A 25992-nucleotide genomic window follows, 5' to 3' on the forward strand; every position below is an offset into this window, starting at 1 on the left:
AGTTGCTCTGATGTCAATTGGGCTCTTTTGTTTCTGTTCTAGCTTATGGAAATCAGAAAGTAAAAAGATGGGGTTTAACTCAGTCTAGCTCTCCAGATTATCAGCTAGGGTGTAGTGTTACAAAGGTATGTCCCTCTGTTTTTTAGGCCAGATTGGGAAATTATAGTTACTAAGCTTTGGAACAAGCCAGGTTCAAACTATTTTACCCCCATCTGAAGTCAGAAGCTGTACAGTTCAGGAAGAGCTTCATGATGTGTATTATCTATAATGTGTATAAATCAGCTCTGCCTTTCACTTACTGCTGCTAATTAAATTTATCAGCAAAATGCTGCTGACTTAGATCTCATTGCCAGGAATCTATGTACAGTATTAGGCCCAGATTGCGCTGTTGGAGCATATACATTGGTAGAAGAGATAGCAATCCCTTAGGTATTAATGATAGGCCCTAAACTACAGGCCAGGAGAGATAGAGGGTCAAAGATGCTGCTTTCTCTAAAGCCTCAAAATATCTTGAGTAGGTTTGGAAAGTGACCCAAAACCAGCCTAGTGGGGAACAGCACACATATAAGCATGGCAATGGATTTATTAACTACAGGCCAACTGTCCATCACCAAATACACAGTAAAGTTTTCATCGGTCCTATTCACTGTTTGTTCACACCCCACATTTGGTGTACCTGCATCTTCCAATGGAACACAGAGCAATAGGGTCTCCCACCACAGCTACTAGGGACTGTGCTCTTGTTATGGCTGTGTTGAGAAGTTTGTAATTGGACAAAAAACCATAATCCAAGTCTTCAGTTGAATCTTCCAATAAATGCTCCTTCCGTTTTATTGGTGTTTGCTTGTGTTTGCATGTGTGCCGTGTTCGTACCGTGCTGAGAAACAACACTCGAAACTGCTTTCCTGAAGAAGAGGGAAAAGTCTGAGATAATTTTAGCCAATTTCTTTGCTGGACATACAACCATGTAATTCTGGCAATTGGATAATTAGTGCTCAACTAAAAAGCTTTGTACTGGAAAAAAGAGTTTAAACGATTTGAAAATGCATTAGAAATAGCCAGAATCATTTACAGGTCAAAGTCTTCATCTTTTACTCTAGCAGTAATTATGCTTGATCTTTTTTGGCTTTATACCCTTTATGTTTCACCAGTAACATCTATTAAATGTGTGTGACATTAAGTTCACATATCTTTTTTTAAAAAAAAAAATCCCCAATATTAATCTTAGCCATTAAACCCCTCTAAGTTGGTAAAAGACGGGCCATAATAGGGCAGTTAACATAATTTGGCTGCGGTTGTTAATTTCTACTGTCCCATCAATTAATCTTCACAATAATTAGTTAGTCTGTGAAACTGCAAAGGAATACACTAATTTAGAGTTCAACCATAGGACTCCATATAGGAATACAGGGCTATGTCTGTGAATCCATTTTCAGGAAGAGGCTAAAACTGTTATGAAGCTGAAGCCCAAGAAATAACAGGGGTTGCTAATCTGTGGCCCTCCAAATGTTGCTGAACTATATAATTCCCCTCACCTGCAGCCACTATGGCCAATAAGGAAGGTGATAATCTGGGTGGCCACATGCCAGTCGCCATGTTCTAGTATATTTTTTATTTATAAAAATATTTATAAGCCACCCACTCATAAAATACCATGTCAATGCACAACAATATATGCAGAATATGATGCATGCATGGAGCATCAGACATGTAGTAAAGGTAAAGGTAAAGGTACCCCTGCCCGTACAGGCCAGTCATGTCCAACTCTGGGGTTGCGTGCTCATCTCGCTTAAGAGGCCGGGAGCCAGCGCTGTCCGAAGACACTTCCAGGTCACGTGGCCAGCGTGACGAAGCTGCTCTGGTGAGCCAGCACCAGCGCAGCGCACGGAAACGCCGTTACCTTCCCGCTATAAAGCTGTACCTATTTATCTACTTGCACTTTAGGGGTGCTTTCAAACTGCTAGGTGGGCAGGAGCTGGGACCGAACGACGGGAGCTCACCCCGCCGCGGGGATTCGAACCGCCAACCATACGATCGGCAAGTCCTAGGCACTGAGGTTTTACCCACAGCGCCACCCACGTCCCATCAGACATGTAGAGGCTTCCAAATTTTCTTCTTTTAGCAGAGGAACAATCTACACATTAAATGGGAATCCGTGTGTGTGTTTGTGTGTGCCCTTGTAGGGAAGAATAGAAAAGCCCTCTACAGATAGGACTGGGGAGCATGTCCCATGCAGTTATGCAAAAAAATGAGTTGCTGATTTGGTATTCAGAGACAGGGAACTATCTGGCAATAAATTGTGAACCCTGCTTAACACTGACAACATTACAGCAGTTACAACTTGCAGACCATGTTGGAATAGTACTTCCTATATATTTAGCTATGCGTTAACTGTAACTACGATCTAAATTACATAAATTCTTTTATTATCGCCAGGTACAAACATGAAGTAAAAGCTGCTTTATGTTCAACAGCTATTAGGGTTGCAACTTAAATAAAACATCAGATAAAGTAATGTAAGCTGCTGACAACTTTGAGGTAATTTCAGATTCTCCGCCAAGTTCACAGATCCTTAGATATACAGGTGCTACTTACCCTGAACATTTAGCACTCTTTCAACACTGACATCAGACAATCTTTTTTTCCGAAGCTCTGCCCGAATTCTGAACACTTGATCAGCATATGGTGTTACAACACCTATGCTGCCGTCATCCAGTTTCCCCCAGGCTACAGGCCACTTTCTCCTCAGTTCTTCGACACGTTCTACAACTTCAAACACCTTGAAGGGAAGGGGGGAAATCATGCTAAGCACTGGCTTTTTCTGGTCTGGTATAAATAATTTGGATAAAATCTAATACTGTACTTCAAAACAGGTTTTAACAGAAGTATATCTATTTTCATGATCCTCCCCCATGATCTTAACACGATAGTTTGTAGGTGTCTCACCGCAATGATGGATACTGTATCCATAATTACTTTACATAAGCTATTAGAAGGGCTCATGAAATTAATAAGGAACCTAAGCTACTTAAAGCTAACAGTCACTTGTTGCATTAGATAATGCTAATGCCTATTTATGGATTTTTCATTTTCACTACAGATTTGTTTTCTTCATACAGTACTTTGAAATGTGAAATAGCACACACCAAACGCTGCATATTAATGGGTCACAGGACACTGCAGGTGGCCTCTTTATGGGTCAATACAACTGTCTTCATTTCAAAATCACTGAAAGAACATTGCACAAATGTTCTGGGTAACAAAGCTGCACACATTTGTCACAGATTGTTTTTGTAACCCGACACTACAGTATTGTGGCCTGCCAATCACATACCAACCTGTAAGTTGTCAGGTTCTCACAGGTGCCTGCAAATGGGTGGGCTGAAGTAGCACTTGAGAAATCTGAGGAGAACAACAACTCAGAGGCACTAAGTACCAGTTGATCATTTTCCAAGTTGTCTCAGGTGCCACTCCACAACATGAGCCACACAAATCCTATACAAATCTGTGAGAGTTGGTTAAACTGTAGACTCACATAGGTTTTATCCATTAGAGAGAACAGGCTGTGAAGTGGCTCCCAGTCAGAGTTAGATTATCTGAAGGCAGACTAGGCTCAACCTAGCTAAGGGGAAGGATGAGATTATAGGAGAGGCTGGAGGTTTTATGGATAGGGTAAAAGAAAAGCAATCCTACAAAGGATTTCTCTGTCCCATGGCACTGTGTAAGTAATAAGTTACCACAGTTATTAAACATCACTGTTAAAAGTGTCTGTTTCAAACAAAGTATTGTGCCGCTAGGCTAACCGCTAAGCTACAAACTCTTTTGAGTGAAAACAAAGTTTCTGGTTTGGTTTTTTTAAGTGCGTCAACCTTACTTAGGGTGTGGGTTGAATGGTCGCAGGTTCCCCTTCACTTATTTGTAACATCCTGCTACTGGGAAATAAAAACACTAAACCATGAATACTAAAAACCTCTGCTGTGGAAATACAGCAAGGATTTCACCAATGACACACAATAACCAAGAACAGTCTGAATTTCCTGTCTTCAGCCGCAAGAGGGCAACATTACCAATCCATGGCATGTATTCATCTACCTCTGGATAATAATTTGTAGGTTCTAGCTATATAAAACTAATAGAGGCTAAGATCTACAAATATCCCATGCCTCTTCAAGCAAATGCTACAACTTGAGGTGGCCAAATGAAAAAGCCAAACAGCCAAAAAAACACTCATGCACTAGCATGCAAAAGGCCAATTGGCACTTCCTTATGATACGATTGTCATCACCTCATCATGGGTTGAAATTCAGAACAGTGTGTGACTTGAGGGTCATGTGAAAAGGTCCTTGCTTTTAGGGACAAGTCATACTAATTTTCAAGCAAGCACTCTCTATTTTTTGGGTCTTAGACTAAGACAAAGAACAAGTCATTCTTTAAAAAAAAACGCTTTCTGGAACAGATTAAGTGGAGTGAAAATTATGATTATCGAGAAAGCAATTAAAGGTGAAACCAAAGTGCTACCTCTGCATTGTTGTAAAAAGCAGTGCTGTTTTTTTCTTGTACATCTTCTCCTCGTGCCGTGAAGAAAGTCAGCGGGTAGAAATCCTTGTGCGCTGGCTGCTTTCCACTTGCCATCAATTTGCCCTCATAGAAAAGTTCAGATGTGTAACTGAAACGAAGCAAAACGCAAAGTACGGTAAAACATGAAAGCTATGTGCTGCTTTAAAAACTCAACACCAAACAAATGGATAAACAAATAGAATAAGGTTTACAATGAAAAACGGCTCCTTCCCAAGAGCGGTATGGGGATGGCAAAAGAGGAGGGAGAAATGACATATAGGCCGTTGTGCACTTCCATGCCTCTCCCACAGAAAGACTGAATGAGGCTGAAGAGGAGGCAGGCAAAGCTTATTTCCCAGTTTGCACTCCTTTTTCCCTGTCCCTGTGGGAAGAGAACTCTGTTCCTTCATTCTCCTGCCCCACAAAGCAGGGTGTTGCTGCTAGGCAGCAACCAAGCCATTTTACAGAAACAGAAGTAAAGCATACAGTGTCACAGAAAGGGAACAACCTCATGTGCCTAAATTTCCTTTTCCTACCCTGGAAGATAAATGCAAAAACAAGAAGGTGGGGTTTCTGTAAAACTTGTTCCTGATCAGGGCTGCAGAGTGCCGACTTTTTAAAATAATCATTGGACAGATTAATTTAACTTCTACATATAAATTAGGATGAACAATCTATTCCTATCCAGTGATAATGCGTCTATTGTCTATGTTACAATATTCAAACGTATTTTGAACACAGAGCACTTAAGACGAGAGTCTGGTATATTACAAAGGGCAAGAGACAAAAGACACTGATAACTAAATTTGTATTAGAGGGTATTTAAAGTGTACACATTAATAAGGCATGATGTTTAAGATAAGAAAAATCGAATATGATGGGTGATATGGAACACCTGCGTATCTTTTTAGCTTTTAAGCGCACCATGAATCTTGTGCAGAATTCTCTGGAGCTTCCCAGATTCTTTATAGCATTGCAACATAAAATTAATTAATTATCATACGGCCCATTATGATTGCTGAGAGCTTTGACCTCCCCACACACACAACACACTCATTTAAAGACGTTTATAGTTGAATTGCCGAAGCATTTCTCTGCTCATATTTTTAACTGAGAAATAAATGTCTTTATCAATAAGGCCGTTAGAATTCACATAAATGGTGAAAGCGACTGCTTTACAGCCAGTAGCAGCCAGTGGGGCAGCACAGGTGCTGCTCACCTGCCTTTCGAACACTAAGTGTGGAGGAGAGGGGGAGCCAAGCACAGGGGATGAGGCGTGGTTTGGGTGTGGGATGTGGATAGCCCAATGGTAGCCTTCTGCCACCACATCCAGACCAAACTTCACTCTGCATGCTTCCCCCCAAGAACCAATGGTGATGCTTGGTGATGGGAATGTCTGTGAGCATTGTCAGACCACCTGTGCCACCCCACCAACTGCAACTCTTTTCTGTGTCACCCTATGCATGACTACTCATTGAACTTAACAAGGTTTACTTTGCGGTGGGCATAGGACCGCAGCCTCTTGTGCAGCCGTCAGCAAACTTTTTCAGCAGGGGGCCAGTCCACTGTCCCTCAGACCTTGTGGGGGGCCAGACTATATGTTGAAGGGTGGGAATGAACGAATTCCTATGTCCCACAAATAACCCAGAGATGCATTTTAAATAAAAGCACACGTTCTACTCATGTAAAAACACCAGGCAGGCCCCACAAATAACCCAGATGAATTTTAAATAAAAGGACACATTCTACTCATGTAAAAACACGCTGATTCCCGGACCGTCCACGGGCCAGATTGAGAAGGCGATTGGGCCGGATCCGGCCCCCGGGCCTTAGTTTGCCTGCCCCTGCTCTTGTGTCTTCACTTTATCCACGGAACAAGTAGAGCCCAAATAGTGGATTATAAACATAGTCTCACTGATGCTTACACTCTCACTTTCTCACTTTCACTTGTGAGTTGGATACACTCCAAACTGATTTGTCCAAAATCAACACATAAGTAATATAAAACAAGACCACATACGAGCCATTTTTTAAAAACTTGAATAAATCTCTTCCACACATCAAATGATTATCAGCCAACCAAGTTTGAAATTTTTTGGAAGCTTAGTGCATTTCCTTTAGCTGCATCAGCTAGACCGGTTTTTGTCAACTTTCTCAAATTTGGCTGCAGCTTTGGTAGTACCAACCACAATTAAGGAAGCCCTGATAAGTCATTCTAAGCTTCACAAAATAATGTTCTTATGTTCATTTTAACATAAAAACTAGTGTTTTATTATAATGGAAGTTCTAGAAGAGTGTTTTCAATTTGAGACTGCAATGGCAAAGGACTTAAAAAAAAAAGTTTTCTATTAGACACTTGCATCAGCCACGCAAAAAGTGTGATACAGTGAAAAAGTTCACACCTACTTGATGATAGCTTCATGGGAGCGATAGTTCTCACACAGTAAGATCCTGCAAGGAAATTCTGCAGGGTAGTGTTCATAGAGACGGTCAAGTAGCGAGACGTGAAGATTTCTCTCTCTGGCAAACTCACTGTAGACAAAAGGACTAAGCTGCATCAGAGAAAGAACGAAAAGAAAATGTTGTTTATGAGCTTTATAACTGAATGATCGTGTCTGTGCACAACATGATCTCATGCTGTGTTGTAAAAGATCAGGAAAAACTAACTGCAAATCCATAGAAATGGCATTAAGTGTCTTAAACTAAAGTGAAGAAACAACTAGGATGACACTTTATTCATAGCTTTCTCCCTGTACCCACAGGCAGCAAAATAACATGATTATCAACGTCTGCAGCTCTTGTAGCCCCAAAGCAAAGACTTGTCTCAGTCCAAATCTAAAAACCTGAGAACTGGGTGCCTGTATTTGGTTACTATATATATTTCATGGCAAGACAAGGCAGCCCAGTCCTAAAGCTACAAGAGGAACAAGCTGAGCACAGGCACACTCTTCCTTGTTAAAAGCAACAACTGGAGTGATTTCCTCATTTCCTGTGGCCAAGAGAGAAGTACTGGATAGATGAGGACATGTTGAGGGCTCCTATTTATAATCTAGCAGCACACCAGAGAGGGAACGCTCTCTCCCAGTTATGCCCCAAGGCTCAACCCACAAAAGCCAGCCAGCGAAGCTGCTTCAACCCCCTGGGCCAACGCCAGTCTGTAGAAGGCCAGGCAGCCACTAGGATCACGCATCCACTAGCTTCTTGCCACAGAGGGTTTTCTACCGAAGCCAACCTCACAACATGGCCTCATCCTATGCGAAGGCATCGGGCTATTACTCTGACCCTTCTCTGTCTTTAATAATCATTTTCACCTTTCCAACTGCCCTCTTTTTCATTTCCTATTCTGTTGCAATTTGTTATTCTACGTGTGATAAGACTGCTCTTATCCATACATTTCCCTCTGAAATATATGACTTTTATTGAAATTAAGCTAACCTTTTGCAGTTTTGTGATTCCTGCCAATTTTTTTGTTCTTATAGTAGCCTAGCAATTCTGTCTCCCTCAAAGACCACACCATAGAATTTTATGCTTTTGTCCTTTTCACATGTGAGTTTTCGCATCTTCACATTATTTTTTTCATGTGGGATTTGTGCTTTCTTTCCTATTCATCTTTGCCTGGTGACTGCCTATTTGCCACCGTTTCCTCTCTTTTATTATTCACATGCACATAACATCTCTCCTTTCTTCATTTCCTACTCTCAGAGTCATTATGTCAATTCCACTTCTAATATAGCTATTTAGCATTCTGGTGGGGCTACCTTTTGATTCATCACTAGTGATCATACTCTGAATCTTGTTCTGAGTTACCACTTCGTGCTTTTTTCTGTTGTTGTTAAAAAAAGTGGTGCCAGTACTCATATATCGATAAATTGTAAAATCTGTTTTCCACACTCCCCTCTTCCCGTACTCCCTCCCCACTTCTTTACTAAACTTGTAACAAACTTATAATAATTTATTCGTAATTATTTAAGGTCCTCTTTTGAAACTGCAAAAAAGTCATAAGCAAAGTGTTCAATCACCATGAATGAGATACCTACATACTAAATGAGGAGAGAAATATATTTATATTGAACTGCACAAAATGCCACAGCTCATCAGCTCAAAGTTTTTCTTTTCCTAGTTCACACATCCTGACAGAGTAAATGGAGGAAAGTCAGCTAAGTTCTGATGATCCTCATTGTGGAGATCACACACACACAACATGATGCTGTTGCTATCTAGTAACAAGGAACGTTCCCAGTTTTAGGGAAATAATATACAATGGCTTGTATACATGCACATTCAATACACACACCATACACAAGGCAGACCACAGACACAGATGCATCCCCCTCTCAAACACACAACACATATACAAAACCAAACATCTCTCTTTCTGCCCAAATGCATCTCTCTCTCACAGACCAAGTGCATATTTCCTCCTTCCCCTTCTCTCTCTCTCTCAAAACTCTCTTTGTTCCTTGACATGACATTGCTGTAAAAAAAAGTTGTTGGTATGGAGTAACAGGGCGTGCCATGAGAAAAAAAGCCCTGGTTATAAAGTACTGCTTATTTCCAAATGGCTTACTCTGCCTTAATTCACCAATTTTCTGTTTTTTTAAAATCTGTTCTCCTCCATTTCCCTTCTTTCATTTTCTATTCTTTCCTTCCAGCCATCCAATTCTGCTGTTGCTATTGTTTCTTCCACCATTTATTTTCAATCTATTTGTCCTGCTAACCCGCAGCCATGATTTTGATCTTCTCCTTAACAAGCACAGGTGTATGCTTTCTTGCTTCATTCTCTGCTAAAGATCATTCTTTTCTCCTCTTTGATTGATTCATGCTTGACGTCCGAAACCTTCCATTTACTTTCAGTTCACTTCTTTGGTCCACTCCTCTTCCTATTCTAGCATCTCTCCCCCTGTCAAGGGTTTTGTTTCCTTATCGGTGAAAAGCAAGCGATAAATATTGCTTCTTTTCGAGTCTGACACCGTATCAACTTTGATAATTTTTCTCATCCTGTCGCCTTTTTACAACAGAAAAACTTCAACCGTTGTCAACAGTTGGTTTGTAAAGGCACGTATGTACAATTGAGAAGTCCTACTCCCCATCTCAAGAGCTCAGTGTTAGAGTCTGACAAGTATTATTACATTTTAGTATAGAGAGTTGCTTTGACCAAACTGCGGGAGGCAGTGGAAGACAGAAGTGCCTGGCGTGCTCTGGTCCATGAGGTCACGAAGAGTCGGACACAACTAAACAACTAAATAACAACAACATAGAGAGTTGCTAAGGATGAAAGGAAGTGGCTTGCCGAAGGCCAACCAGTAAATTCATGGCCAATGTAAGATTTAAAACTGAGACTTTAAGACAAAGACTTTAATTTTTTTATCGCACCACACTACCTGTTGGAGTGTTTGATGCAAGAGCTGCTTTGTAATCTGCAAATTTGTTGGTAATTTTCATTTCCCTGAAGAAAAGATTTATATGAGGTAAGTTCAAGAATACAGTCTCTTACTTGCATATGGTCTCCAGCCAAGACAATTCTTGTATTTTTACTTGCTAATGCTAGAGGCATGATAGTCTCGCACTCCATTGCCTGTGCAGCTTCATCTAACAGAATATGTGTAAAAAACCCTATAAAACAGAAACAGACAAAATGTTAAGTAGCAAGTGATAAAAATGGTGCTAATACTATCAAAACATTTAGATTCAGGACTGTGAACAGACTGAAACCTAATCAACACAATTGATGTATCTTGTAAGATGGCTGATTTTGGCAAGTTATTCTCAGTAAACAGAAATCTCCTCCAAATCTATCCCACCGAAGTTGAGATCAAAGGTAAAGAGGTAGAATAATTTAGACCAGTGTTTCCCAAACTTTGGTCTCCTGCTGTTTTCGGGCTACAATTCCCATCATTCCTAGCCTCTGGTCTTGCTAGCTTAGGATGATGGGAGTTGTAGTCCAAAAACAACTGGAGCCTCAAGTTTGGGAAACACTGCTTTAAACAATCAAGAGTGATCTTCTGGCAGAATTTTATCCATGAGGATTTCCTGGACCATGTTAGAATATGTTTCTTATAATAAACTATTCATCCTTATCTATGGTAAAATCTGCTCATAATGTTATCTCTTCTACCAGAAACACCTTGTCCAACAAAGGACATTTTCAGAGTAGAAGGAAAGTATCTTTCACCTGTGAAGGAAATACAGTTGGCACTTACCTGAAGAGTAGTTTTCCACTGATAGCACAAGGTCATCAGGTTGGTTAGGCACTGGCTCTCACTGAAGGAGGGAACTAACTGGATTATGAAAAATGCCTACTTCCCAAAATGTTCATCCTGCCTTCAACCAAAATGTAGTCAACCAACCTGGTAACCTTGCTCTGCCAATAGAAAAATGTGGTTCAGGCATAAAACATTTGTTTGTTTATTAGTTTTTGAGAAATCACACAACAGGGATGAGTACAATAGTATAGGTTTCTATCCAGTGTTTCAACACTTATGATTATGCAATGAGCTTTCATTAACTATGACAGAAGAAAAAAACTGTGGACTATTCTTTTTAATTGAAGCCTCATACATTTTTATCTCTTGTGAACAGTTGTATGCAAGTACTCACACTAGCTTTGCAAATAGTTAAATGGGCTTTATATTTGTCTGTTTTGTCACGTGCATATATGAAGTAATAAAAAGAGGTCCTTGCTCTCCATACCATTGAGTACAGGCAATTCCCGGTTTAGGCACATCCAAATTGCGCACGATTGCACATACGCGCAATGCGCCAAACCCGGAAGTAGCCCAAAATGTCACAGAAACATCACAAAAAGGGGCAGAGAGGGCTTACGCCATAGCTGTCAACTTTTCCATTTTCTTGCGAGGAATCCTATACGGAATAAGGGAATTTCCCTTTAAAAAAGGGAAACATTGGCAGCTATGCCTTACGCATGCCCCGCCGATGCATGTGGGGGTCCAGAACAGAACTCCTGTGCAAAACAAGGATTGCCTGCACCCATACACAAAAACACTGGCTTTATACAGATAAAGAGACACGGAACAGTCTGGGCCCAGCATTGTTTCCCACTTCCTCCAATTTGCACAGAAAGTCACACAAATACATGATTTTTAAATCACAAAGAGAGGAATACTAAAATACTTTTTCATGTACATTTCCTCACCAGGTTTAAGATCCAGCTGACATAAATATTGTGAAGTATTCAAAGTAACCACTACTACTCGTTGTTTAAGAACATCTTCTTTCTGGGGCATCTGAAAGGTGGAATGTGTGCTTGAAATCAAACAGTATTGATGCACAACTGGGTGAACAGTCTTTACCCAGCGATTTCTGAAATACACCCTGTAATAGAAGAAAATATCTTAATTTTTGCCCAAAAATTTGTTTTGGAGGAAACAAAGTAATTTTTTCAAGAGTAAAACAGCCATAACTTTCTTGTTTTTTCATATGTGTGTGTGTGTGAACGATTGTAAAATCAGCTGAGTGCTTTGGTGTATCATGTCACACAACTGACTGTATGCTAAAAAATGCTTCAACTCCATTCTTTTAGCATACCAATACCACAATCCTCTAATAAATCTGTTTTTCAAATACAAGTGGGTAATCCCTTTGCCTGTAATATATCAACATGTTTTGAACTACTGTAAACAGAAAATAATTGGCTTGTTTACGTGACCTTAAAATAGTAACCAGCTACTCTTTAGCTTCAATCCAATTCCCACTTACCTGACAGTAAGAACCACTGAACTAATGAGTGTTATTGCTGAATGGACATGTGTATGATTGCAGTGTTCTACACTTAAATGCACAGCAATCTGTATTTGATTCAGTCAGAAGCAGTGTTGTCAGCCATCCCCTGTCTAGTTTCTCCCCATCTACTCCACCTTTTGCTCCTTCATTCATTCTCCTTCTTCCATCCCTCAAGCCCACTTTACTTCCTCCACCTCCATTCACCTCCTCCTTCTGCTCCTTGGTTAGTTAGTTCACTCCTTTCTACACCTGATCTTCTCCCTCCTCACCTTCTCTTGCCACTTGTTTTTCTCACTTCCACCTATTTTTTCATTGAATGATGCACTCTATATACAGAATAACTAGGTCCAATAATGCCCACAGCCACCTTCAACTAAGATAACTGACATTCTACAAGCCAGGGTATCTGATGATCACCCTCAAAAGAGCAGGCAAATGTTCTTATAGGCGAGGTGATTAAACCGGACCCAGAAGAATCCAGAGAACCAGTAGGTTCAAGGACTAAAACTGGGGTGACCCGGATTCAAATCCTCACTCAACCAATGAGTGAATGGTGATCTTGGGCCACTCACTCTCTCTCAGTCTAAACCTACCTCACAGGCTTGTTAGGAAGATAAAGTGAATGAGAAAGAACCAGTATGCTACAGAGCTAAAGGGGAGATGGGATATAAATCTATAACCCTTCCAACATGGGATTACAAACATTCAAAAGCAGCTGTCACAGACTCTGTGGATCCCTGGTTAACAGGGACAATTGGCTGGATATTCCAAATCCAGCAACTCCTGTATGTTTCAAATTGAGGGGGAGCTTGTTGGTCCTGATATATGGTTAATTATGCTCTGGAGACATGGTGGGCCATGATGTGCAACAAAGGAGTCTATGATTCTCAACAAAGGGCCACACGACCATTAGACCTGGGTGCCTAGAAGCCTAAGTGATCAGAGAGAGTAATGGAGAACAGAACATTGAGCTAGGAGGCTTTTGGAGTTGACAGGGTGGAAGAGAAAGGAGGAACTGAATGTAACATGAGGTGGTTAGATTGGTTGCAAAATGGATCTCTAGGTGTATCTCTATTAGAAAAAGCACAGTGTGGCACAAGCAGCGTACATGAAGTTTCACTGGACCTTTGGCCTATCTTGCCCAGTGCTGTTTCTTTTAAGTGGCAGCAGCTCTCCAGAGTCTCAGCTATTTCTAGTTCTGCTATAGGAGATCACTTGAACTAGAAATGTCAGAAACTGAACCTGTGACCACCTGCATACGGAAACATGTGCTCTCCCGTGGAGCTCTGGACTCTCACAGAGAGAAGGTGTGCATCGAACAGCATGAATTTGCACAAACAAATGAGCCAAACCAAATGCTAAAGAGGAAATAAAAAAAGAATCTCAGGAGTGACTAGCCAATGGGACTTCATGAAACTGCTCATCTAGCCCCCCAGTTCAGCTGAGTACGAACAAAACAGGTTTCCCCAGGGTTATCTTTAGGAATGTATGTAGATCAACATCTTGTTACAAAAATCCAATTCTTGGCGCATGTGCTCTGTTCAATCCCCATTCTTGATGCAGAGGGAGAAGATGCCAAGATTTCTTTTTCTAAAGTACTCCCCACCTATGGAGCAGTCAGAATGTCAATTTTCAGCTGTATTATCTAAACGTATCCAATTGTTTGATAAGGATCACTAAGTGGGATTTCTGCTCTTGGGAAGGGTTTGGATTTAAAGTCTCAGGACAGCTCTGCCCCCTCTACTTTCCTATGGAGTTGTAGAGGAAGATAGTATTGTAATTCCAAGGTAGTGTCAAAGAAGGAGATGAAAATGTGTGCCAGGAGCCTAGAGCTGGTATTAAGGTAGCAACAGGACTAGAACAATGTTGTCATTTCAGATGAAATTTTGTCTAATTTTATATACGAAGCATTTCCTTCCATGACAGACTATTGCCTTGACTACATGCAGAGGTCAATCACATTTTAATAGCAGGATTTGCAGCCTAAATGAACTCTCGGCTTAAATTAAATCTAGTCTTAAGCAAATTTCTAGGTATTCCAGATACAAATATACACAAAGTCTTCCAAGGGGTCATTTTTGACTCCACAGGAAGGAATAAAATTATCTTGTGTGATTTTTCTTCTGCTCATTCTCCTAATATCTATGACAAGTTCATTTAACACACAAACGGCTTGATACTGAACTAATTTTGTATGATGTTAAAAAATATATTGCTTCTTGTCTCAGCCATTTGCTCGAAATGTTGCTCTGATTTTAAAAACACCATTAACCCCCAAACAAAATCCAATTAGTACCTAATTTTCTTTAACATTACGCCTTAAAATTACACCTTAGTAGCTTTTTAGAAGACCATATCAAAATTTGTTCAGTTAGAAAAGCACATATATCCACATATGTAAAGCTTAAAAAAGGATGTCTTTATCTTTAATGGATGAAACAAAAACATGTTGACTTTGCTCCAATTTGCATTTTAGTTACTGTATCAAAGTTACGCAACATTGTTTTTAAATGCCAATAAACTTAAAAGCATTGAGGTTTTTAAAACTATTTCGAATAGACACCTTTTCTTAAGATATTGTACAGATACGTAATAAGCCTTAAAAAAATACCTGAGAGGTCTCGCCTGGGGATTGCCTGCTTCTACATATGGATGTAAATAATCCTTTATGTAGAGATCAGCAGCACTATTAGAATGGGTGCAAATGAGAATCCTGCTGGAATAAATGGTGCAAATAAAAAAGCAATGAAGAAACAGAAAATCATTCAAAAGCAGTACAAAAAAAAATAGTGGCCATCTTCCTCACACATTTCTTTCAGTGAAATTAGTCTGCAAATTTTATGGCTTAATGATGCTTCTAACTAATTTCTGTGGGAAGATTTAAACTTTCAACATAGGGTTTTTTATAATAAAAAAAACATTGTACACAATCCTAATGTAGCTTTAAAATAAAGACAGCTATTAAATTCTACACAGTGCACAGCTTTCTAAATATACGGCAATGCATTTGTTCCACATGATGCCAATTTTAATTCATTCTTCTAAGGGGAGACTACACTTTTTACTGTTGAGTTCTTTCCTGAATATGCAGGTTTTGGTGTCCTCGGGTGTCTTCCCGTGTAAAAGTTGGGGTGTCTAGGCGACGTTTCGACGAGGTCTCACTCGTCATCTTCAGGCTGGTGCTTTCGGCTTCTTGTTACTGGAACAGAGCAGGATCTCAGTGTCTGAGTTCCTATAAATACTGTTGAGGAGGTGTGGTGTATAGCCTCCAATGTTTTGGGCAGAGAGGAGGTTCCCAGGCTAGTGTGCCTTTTCTTCTTTTGTTCCTTAATTACTTGAGGGATATCTTGAGTGATTTCTTGAGTGATTTCCTGAATCCCACTTAGGTGGGTCATTAGGTGTGGATTAGTTGCTAAAGCCTTCGTGTCTTGAACTCTTGAACTTTGTGAAGAGTTTTTCTGAGAAGATGGCTGTACTGCACTTGGTTGTGCTCTGGCTTGGCTTCGTGTATAGGGGCGAGCTGTGGTTTTGTGGCCTGTGCCAGCCAAATCTGTGTAGGGATTGCAGGGGGGTGCAGCATCCGGAGGTGCCACCCTGGTTTGGCTACTGGATGGTGTCTGTAATTTATCTGTGGAGAGGGTCTGGGTTTGGGTCTGGTGTGGTTGATTGGTGATGGCGTTCTGTGTGCCTCTGGATCTGGTGTCAGATTTTGTGGGGAGGGCTAATTTCCAGATGTCTGGCAAGCGGGATGTGTCGTCACGCTTGTTCATGTTGTGAGGGTGTTTCTCTATCTCGATGGCTTCCATGATTATTCTCTTGTGGTGATGTTCCATATTAAAGAGCAATTTGGAATCTGCAAAATTAATTTCGTGTCCTGTTTCTTTCATGTGTTGGAAAAGAGAGGAAGTTTTTTCTTCTTTTTTGACGGCATTCTTGTGTTCTGCGATACGTGCATTTATTCGTCTGTTTGTTTGTCCAATGTACGTGGCTGGGCAGACTTTGCAGGGTATTTCATAGACCCCTTGGTTTTCCAACTGAATTTTATCCTTGGGGTTTCTGAGGATATTGGCTATTTTTTGGTTGGTGCAAAAGGCTGTTTTGATATTGTGTTTATGGAGGATTTTGCTAATTTTATCTGTAGTGCCCTTGATATAAGGAAGGAGGGCTATGCCATTGTTTTCTTCTGTGTCTTGGTTTTTGGGGGGTGTTTCTTTTTGGATTAGCTTCGTAACCCTGTTTTGCTGGTATCCATTGGCAAATAACACATTTGAGAGATTCTGTAACTCAGTTGTCAAGTGGTCTTTCCTGAATATATATATACATATATATACAAAACAATGATGGATGGGGTTTTTTTTAAGCTGGATGGAGATTCTATACTATTAAACCTCCTCTTAAAGTTTGGCATTTGCATTCCAATTAAATATCTATATATCGGGACACCTCACCTAGTATCCTGCTGTTGGAGTATGTGCTTGACTGCCTGAGCCAAAGTGAAGGTTTTGCCTGTCCCATAGGGACCGATGATAAGAACAGGAGGCAACTGTATTGAGAGTGGTGTTGTGATAGCCAGAACAGCCTCTTTCTGCTTTGCATTGAGCCTAGGATCCAACTGCTCATCCCACTGTCTGTACAATAGAAAGCAGACATTTAGCATCGCCAAAGCATTGTGGTTTAGAAAGAAATTACTACTCAAAGACATGCCTGAAAGAAAAATTACCGTATTTTTCGCTCTATAAGACGCACATTTTCCGCTCCGAAAATGAAGGGGAAATGTGTGTGCGTCTTATGGAGCAAATGCAGGCTCCTTGGCTTCAGCGATAGCAACACGAAGCCTCTGAAGCGCAGTGGGTTCCTTTGGGGGCTTTGGGTTCCTTTTGCTGAAGGGTAGGTGCCCCTTCAGCTAAGTGGAAGGAGAAATGGAAGGGGCTCCGTTTCTCCTGCCACTTCGCTGAAGGGGTGCTGCGCAGAGAGGGGGAGAATTTTTTTTCCTTGTTCTCCCCCTCTGAAACAAGGTGTGTCCTATGGTCGGGTGCATCCTAGAGAGCGAAAAATACGGTAAATCAACCCCACATTATTATACCGTTTACACACTCTGCTAACATTCAGGATAAATGGCAAAGGTAAGCTGCTTCTGCCGTAAGAATGCAATTCATTACAACTGACTTTTGATATTAGAGAGAACAAAGAAAGTTTCCTGTTTCTAAGGTTTCTAGGATAAGTTTACTTTCCTGCTATATCACTTCATGTCCTGTTCCTGCACCCTACAGAAGGTACCCATTTCTAGTGTAGATGCATGTATGAGGCACCTGCTACAAAGAATGCAATATAATTTAAATATACCAGAGACCGGTATGAAACTGTTTGCATTTTTGTACCTGTTGGGGCTCCAAGGTATTGTGGGCGTCATGCCGACATCTGGAAAGAGAATACTGTTGTCCTTGATCCTGTCCAAGGCATAATGCATTTCACAGAGGGGTAAGCGGTTTAACTGAAACTGAAGTTCAACCTACAGTACATACAAAAGTAATAAATGAAAAGGTATGCCAGAAAACAGGCAACTGAAATAAATAGCTTTAGACTTGGGCTAAACAGAACTACTGCAATCACATATTCCAACAAATTCACAACACCTAATTCTACAGATTAGATCAAAACCTTTCCTAAATGCTTTTATGTAAACTTAAAAAAATGGAAAGCCCAAGAGAAACATTTTTGTAATAGTAACACAATTTGTGGTTTTGGCTACTATCCTGTATACATAGTTGTACAAGTGGTTTTTAAAAAAAAAAAAAATAACTCAGACTGTGCATCGGTAAATGAAATACAGTGTTCTCATAGAAGAACTATAGCAAAGGTCAGTAGCAAAGATCGTCAGTCAAATTTTGGCAGGGAGTGGAGAAATGGAGAAATGGGGGTGGAAAAGAAAAGAGTGGCAGAAAGTGAGAAAGAAAAGGGGTGGCCTCACCGACCTTTGTCTCTGGCCGCATCCCTGATGGATTACCTTTAAGCAATGTCCACCCCTGGGTCTACAAAAACATATACAGTGGTACCTCGGGTTAAGTACTTAATTCGTTCTGGAGGTCCGTTCTTAATCTGAAACTGTTCTTAACCTGAAGCAACACTTTAGCTAATGGGGCCCCCTGCTGCCGCCGCGCCGCCAGAGCACAATTTCTGTTCTCATCCTGAAGCAAAGTTCTTAACCTGAGGTAATATTTCTGGGTTAGCGGAGTCTGTAACCTGAAGCGTCTGTAACCCGAGGTACCACTGTACTGACTACTGACAGAGTCAGAATATCCTTTTAAAAATAAAAGATACAAAGAACATGACACATAATACAGCATGGTCCACGGATAGCAAAACTGCAACATAAGCCATCATATACACAACTAACCCTCCAAGGAGGATAAGTCAGCAATAAGCTGTGGAAATGCTATGGAAAGGTTGGGAACAGAGTGAATTAACCGTTCACGTTCAACACCACAGAAGTGATTTCTGGCTGAGCACTAGCTAAAATTTATTTTCTTCTCAATTACTGTATACTCATAGCAAATAACAAAGCCCCCCAAAATATTACTAGGCTTCAGCAATGTTTCAGCACAGAACACAGCATCTTAACCAGAACCTATGTCTGAAAATGAACAATAAAATTAGTTCAAACAATTGTCTTACTAACTAAGCAAATAATGACAGACATTTTCATTGAAAAAAATGGATTAATGCAGCTCAAAGCCTTGGGCAGGGAGTTAGTCATGAAAGCTAGAAATGTGCACAGCTTTAATTTAACATTTGTGCTTATGACCAAAAACAAAACAAAAATCTTCCAAATCAAAGTGCTGAAAGAAAGGTTGATTCTTATGCAAACACTACAATCTAAAATCTCTTTAATTACAGATTTCTTATTAATTGCTATACCCAATACTTCAATATACAGCAACCATACTCAAATTGTCAAAAAATAACAGTGAAAACTCTAGCCCATGTTTGAGATAGTGTATTAGGCGACTTCCAGAGGGATGTCATTACAGTTGCAACATGAAACAAGAGACTTGTGACATCTTAAAGGCTAGCAGATTTATTGTGATACAGGTTAACTTTATCAGTATTTTCCTCTGCAGGCAAACAGATTAGAGGAGATAAGAGAGAAAGTATAAAGGGGAAAAATGCAAACAGTGGAGGCCAAATGGTCATGAAATACAAGAGGTACAGTCTGACAATTTAACGCAAATAAATAAAATAAGCACAGTGGTAATTTATAAACAGCAGTAAGAGATGATAACACATGACTTAGAAGCAATTCTCAGACTAGTAAGGTACCATGCAAGTGGTTCCCAATATTATCTCTACTCTGCCTCTCCCCCCCCCCAAAAAAAAAGAAAAGACAGAGACAGAAACTCTTTGATGAGGACCAACTTTATGAAAAGGTTCACAGGGCCCTGGGCAGCAATTTTCATAATACAATACTGGTTATACAACGCCAGCATTGAATGAAAACTGGCCTGCATTTTTCAGGTGGTCCATAGGGGCAGGGAGAGTTTGAGAACCATTAAGCTAAATCCAAATTTATTTTTGTCCCTTCTCACACCGTTTCTCACCTGGATCAGGTTGGCATAGTTTTCCTTCACTGATCCTCTATTTAAGAATCAGTGCTCAAGGAGATTGCGAACGAAAGAAGCATGCCCACATATAGTTTGTTGTTTATTTGTGGGATATCTCTTCTAAGTCTGAATTACAGACTTACTGAATTACAGCATTCATCAATGTCTTCTTGTTAACCACGGAAGTATCCCCCATAACTATTAGAATGACAATAGTTAATCTATTGATTAAAGTTGAAACATAAAATATGTTAAGGGACCAAGAAAGATAAAACTCTATTTTATTAACCCAAAAGAAATCAAGAATTGTTGTTAACCGTTAGTAAGGCTCAAATATTTGATAAATGCACTAAACCAAACATTAAAAACTACCACACAATACCAAAGCAGACTGTGAAAAGGAATAATGAAAAGGCAGTGTGTGAGGTTGTCAAACCACACAATGTACTTAGCAAAAATAAAAAGAACATTCTATGCACCACAATTCCCAAGAAATATAGTCAGAGTAATAGAGTGTGCAGACAAAAGCCTTGGCTTTGTTAGAAAAGAAACCCTTTTTTTTTTCAAAACTATTATCCTAACATTAAAAAAGAAAGAATAAAAGTCTTTCCTTGGTTAACTACACCTGCAGACAAGTACAATTTGACACCATAAAAAGGGTATGGCTGCAATTTAAACAAAAAACCTTTATACCGTATTTATTTAATTCTTTTTTCACTCTCTCCCACTGGCTTTGCAAAGTCCTGCCTGCCTCTAAATAAATACAAAGTTGACACAACTTCTTAACGTAGAATCAATAAGACTTGTATGGGAAGGTCCACACAATGAGGACCAAAGGAAATATATGTAAGAAGCCATATTTGCCCCCCTCCAGTTGCCCATCCCTACTGTAAAACATAATGCTCACTGAAATACAGTGGTGCCCCGCAAGACGAATGCCTCGCAAGACGGAAAACCCGCAAGACGAAAGGGTTTTCCGTCTGCAGAGGCGCTTCGCAAGACCAATTTCCCTATGGGCTTGCTTCGCAAGACGAAAAATGACGAAAAAATTTGAATTTTTTTTCCCCGCTCCAAAACCCCTTATTTTGAATCGCTAAGCTGCTAAAAGCATTTTAGCAGCAAAACCGCTAATCTCCCAAGTGTTAAAAAGCCGTTTTTAGCCCTTTTTTAGCCAATAGCGCTAATAGCGCTACTCCGTCAATGGGCTTGCTTCGCAAGACGAAAAAACCGCAAGACGAAAAGACCCGCGGAACAGATTCTTTTCGTCTTGCGAGGCACCACTGTATGTTGGTGTCTAATAAAATGGAAGAATGCTATGAAGAAGTTAAGCTTCACAATAACTTGTAAGAGAAAACTGACTTGACAGGATAAATGGCCCATCTAATTATGTATTCCAGTAGCATTTCCTGATATAGTCAATTAGTGGTCTTGATTATTGTTTTTAGAAAATAAACACAACCCAAGTGCCCAGTGGCATAATCAGCATTTAGGCTAATTATGCACCTTAAATGAAAACATTATGATTCTTGCATAATTTTTCGGCAGACTGATTGGAACGTGACATTGGTGATATCTTTTAGTGAGAATGAATTTATTTCCATCTGCACTTGTGGCCTTCATTTGAAATTATTTCTACTAGACAGCCAGTGTCGGCCACTTTACACCTACAGAAGCTATATGATGAAGAAAGCATTTAATTCAGTTGACTGAGACTAATTCTTTAATGGTTAACCACAGGATGTATTAAATTAAAGGCATCAAATGGAACTATCCTTGCCAGGAAAACATAAAATGGCACAAGGTTTTGACTTCAACCAATGTCAGACTGACACTAAAATGTACAGAGAGCTGAACGTTTATCATATTCCCAGTGCTTATCTGCAGCTAGTATCAGCACTCTGCAGTTCTATGAAAGATAGGTTTAATAATAATAATAATAATAATTTATTATTTATACCCCGCCCATCTGGCTAGGCTTCCCCAGCCACTCTGGAAGGCTTCCAAAAAAATATTAAAATACTGTAATACATCAAACATTAAAAACTTCCCTAAACAGGGCTGCCTGCAGATGTCTTCTAAAAGTCTGGTAGTTGTTGTTCTCTTTGACATCTGGTGGGAGGGCGTTCCACAGGGAGGGCGCCACTACCGAGAAGGCCCTCTGCCTGGTTCCCTGTAACTTAGCTTCTCGCAGTGAGGGAACCGCCAGAAGGCCCTCGGTGCTGGACCTCAGTGTCCGGGTAAAACAATGGGGGTGGAGACGCTCCTTCAGATATACTGGACCGAGGCCGTTTAGGGCTTTAAAGGTCAGCACCAACACTTTGAACTGTGCTCGGAACCGTACTGGGAACCAATGTAGGTCTTTCAAGTCCGGCCGCTCCCAGTCACCAGTCTGGCTGCCGCGTTCTGGATTAGTTGTAGTTTCCGGATCACCTTCAAAGGTAGCCCCACGTAGAGCGCATTGCAGTAGTCCAAGTGGGAGATAACCAGAGCATGCACCACTTTGGCGAGGCAGTCCGCAGGCAGATAGGGTCTCAAATTGTCAAATCTAATTTTACACCAAAGGTGAATAGTGTCGTTCAGCAACATCTGGAGGTCCACATAAGTCACATACACCCTTACCACTGGCCTTGCTCGCTGAGGATGATGGGAGTTGTCATTCAGCACCATCTAGAGCACCATCATTCAGCACCATCTTGAGGGCGACACTTAACCACTCCTGTTTTACACAGACTGCATTTCTATCTTCAATGCATTCTCTAGTTTATCATTACCATCTAAACAAACAGTTTTTGTTTAAGAAGAACTATGCTATCCCAATTGAGTGAACTGGTTAATACATAAAGCATTAGTAAATAGTTTATACTGAAACACGTATCACGGACCGCAGTCCCTAAGGAAGCAACTTTATTGATATTTTTTATACATCACCTACTTATTTATTTAATCAATTTTGTTTTCTGGCACATACCCACCAAAGAATCCTGGCAAGGTTTTACAAAAAGTTTGAAAACAAGCAGATAAATAAATAGGATATACCAATTAGTTTTAAACAGTCGTCAGAATGATAAAGCAGTGAAAGCCACAGAGCAGACAGTTTAAAAAATCATCTACCCTACTTTCCCAAGTTTAAGATCTTCACTAATTTCTGACAGTTGAGGACAGAGAAGGGATGGGGGAAAGAACATAAACGGAAGAAGTTATAAAGAGAGGTGATATATCTGCTTCTCATTTCCATTAATTCAATGGATGGAGCAAGACATCTTCTACTGATCATAGAGGTACAGACAAGATGAGTGGAAAAGGCATTGTCTTGTTTAATTTGCACGAAGTCCATTTAGGGTTTTAAAAATCAAAACCAACGCTCTAAGTTTTGCTCAGAAACAGATTGGGAGCCAGTATAGTTGTTCTTGGACCAGAGCATGTTCCTTTCACCTCACTCTCAAAATTAAGTTAATGTTCTGATGTTGAATTAACCGAAGTTTCCAAATATACAGCACAAGCTCACATGGAATAAGTAACTGGTGGTTTATGAAGATGTTGCACAGGGAAAGAATCTCAAAGAACATGTTTTGAGGGGGCGTCTTCAATCAGTTTAGTGTGGTGTATCATACTCTCAGGCAGATGATCCAGGAATATCATATGATCACAGTTGATGGTACTGAAAACCATTGAGGAAGCAATCCTATATTATATTGGGAGTAAGTCTCACTGAAATCAATGGGGCTTACTTTGAAGTAGACATGCCTAGGACTGCACTAGGGGGGTTCCTGTGAGGTTCACATTCCCTCTGTTTTTCTTCCATTAGAGATCAACCTCCAGGACAATCAATGCAATTTTTGTTCTAGAAACAGCCATGAAGCCAGGCTCATTTGACTCTAGATAATTATGTTTAATCCAGAGGCTTCTTCAGTTGCATCTCTATTAGTCACTTGATCACCTTGATCAAAAAAGTAGAAAAAGTACTGATTATTCAGATCCAATGGATCTAAAAGTAGCTATTTTCAGTAAAGGTCTGGCAATTGCATCCTTCAAATTCTTTTCTTAAGAGAGGCAATGCTCTCACCCTCAACCAAATTAGCTAGTTGAGCAAAGTTGATTACAAAGGGATAAGTGGAGACATGGATATTTGCAAGAACTCTTCAACTCTAAGTTGAAATCAACTAGAATGGTTCAGTGATGGAGGCTGTCGACACCTCCTGCATCAGAATAACACTTAATGTGGTTTCCAAAATGCAACAGATGCATAGCAATTTTGTCACAGTGAGCTACCATACGTTAAATTTTATTATCATGGTCAGGTTGAATGCAATATGGTTGGACAGAAAGATGCAGTGAGGCAAGATCTCTTTGCCACCATCACAGGCATGCTACTTCGAATGCTCATTCAAATTTTGGCCGCTATCACTCAAACCTTTGCTCCTGATACTTCCATCACCTGTAGCTCCCTGAGACACTGTAGTATTAATACATGTAGCACAATGCAGAAGGCGTATTAGCTACTGATGAAACTGTTCTGTGTCAATTCTGTATTCCAATCATCCACTGGAGCTGTCTTCATATGACGGTGTTAACTCACACAATGAAGTAGCTCAGATCCAATTTTTCCATGAGTGCTATGGTGCAAGTATATCCACAGACTTTCCTGTCTCTGATTCCTAACCAATGCTTCCCATCTGCACTTGTGGGTATTACCTGATGGGATGAAAATGTGGCGTATGCATGTCCCTCCCCCACCTCAGTTATTACATACATACCCACCCACCTCCTTTACCATTTTTTCCCCAAACTGGGCATGTGTGTAGATGTGTCTTTACTACATTTTTAAGGTGGCACTGTGGTCTAAACCACTGAGCCGCTTGGGCTTGCCGATTGGAAGGTCAGCACTTCGAATCCGCGCGACGGGGTGAGCTCCCATTGATCTGCCCCAGCTTCTGCCAACCTAGCCGTTCGAAAGCACACCAGTGCAACCAGATAAATAGGTACCGCTGCGGCGGGAAGGTAAATGTCGCACTCTGGCACTTGTCACGGTGTCCCATTCCACTAGAAGCAGTTTAGTCATGCTGGGCTGGTCACATGACTTGGAAAGCTGTCTGCAGACAAACGCCGGCTTCCTCGGCCTGAAAAGCGAGATGAGCGCCACAGCCCATAGTTGCCTTTGACTGGACCATCCAGGGGTCCTTTACCTTTTACCTTTTACTTTTTTTACTACTTTTTAAAATATGTTACCAGCATTCTTTCATTTATTTCACAAAATGAAGCATTTTGTATTTCACACCTTGGGGAAAGCTGCAAAAAAGCTTCTCCCCCTCCTACCCACTCAAATACAAAGCAGTCAACTTTCTGGTAGTTTTCACACCATTCAGAGAGTGCTGTGTGCTCCCGTGATTCTTCCTTCCTTCTGTTTCCTTAGGTTAGCCCTTCCCCTGGTTACCTCCACATCCCATCTCCCTTCACTCACCAATTCATCTTGACACATTTTAGCTAGCAATTCCTGTTTATATTTGATTTAAATTTAGCACGGAGATTCAGCACAATATTGCTCTTGTGCAAATCCAAAAAATAAAAAATAAACCTACGTGGAGGACAACCAAAAAAACTGGCACACAAGCAGTTTCAAATCCACATTAAAATTCCATGTGAATGAGCCCTAAGAATTCCAGCACAATATCCAGCTTGATCACGTCAATCCATTAATAAATATTCATTTGTATAGGTTGCATCCGTCAGTATCACTCAGATGATGGTAAGGCTGCAGCCCATGGAACAGGGAGGGAAGCCATTTTCACCAATTCACTTCCCCCTAAATCTGCTCAAGGGCTGAAAGACCCTCCAGAGAAAGTAGAGAACCAGAGAGCAGCAGGAAGGGAAATGGCTTCTTTCCCCTTTCTGCAGATACAAGCCTTACCATCAGCTGTGATGGTACTGGCTACAACCCCAGGTCTGCACCTATCCTGCTCTCAATCTCTCCATTCTGATATGTCTACAGACAGATGCCCCCCAAGATGAATCTTCACTTTATTTATTTTTCTAAAAGTCTCAATTTATGATCTCATAAAAGAAGTTTTGTAGGCCAGTGAAAGTCAAAACTGCTTAGAAC

At 40.5% G+C, this 25992-nt stretch overlaps 1 protein-coding gene across 6 annotated transcripts in view; it reads right to left on the minus strand.

Moving 5' to 3' along the window:
• HELZ (helicase with zinc finger) overlaps nt 1-25992 on the minus strand; it is a 126545-nt gene that overhangs the window by 41152 nt on the left and 59401 nt on the right. For 3 of the 6 annotated variants that reach the window (XM_083427187.1, XM_083427188.1, XM_083427190.1), the window contains 9 exons: nt 17676-17806; nt 16746-16925; nt 14909-15010; nt 11711-11889; nt 10052-10170; nt 6964-7109; nt 4519-4666; nt 2596-2779; nt 677-905 (listed from right to left, as the gene is read on the minus strand). In XM_083427187.1, coding sequence (XP_083283313.1) covers nt 677-905; nt 2596-2779; nt 4519-4666; nt 6964-7109; nt 10052-10170; nt 11711-11889; nt 14909-15010; nt 16746-16925; nt 17676-17806 — 1418 coding nt within the window. Of the gene's footprint in view, nt 1-676; nt 906-2595; nt 2780-4518; nt 4667-6963; nt 7110-10051; nt 10171-11710; nt 11890-14908; nt 15014-16745; nt 16926-17675; nt 17807-25992 lie in introns of all 6 variants that reach the window. The other 3 variants (XM_083427185.1, XM_083427186.1, XM_083427189.1) reach the window with 1 other exon arrangement.

Source organism: Podarcis tiliguerta (genome assembly GCF_965153285.1).
Source record: "Podarcis tiliguerta genome assembly, chromosome: 2".
In the NCBI taxonomy this organism is placed as follows: Eukaryota; Metazoa; Chordata; class Lepidosauria; order Squamata; family Lacertidae; genus Podarcis; species Podarcis tiliguerta.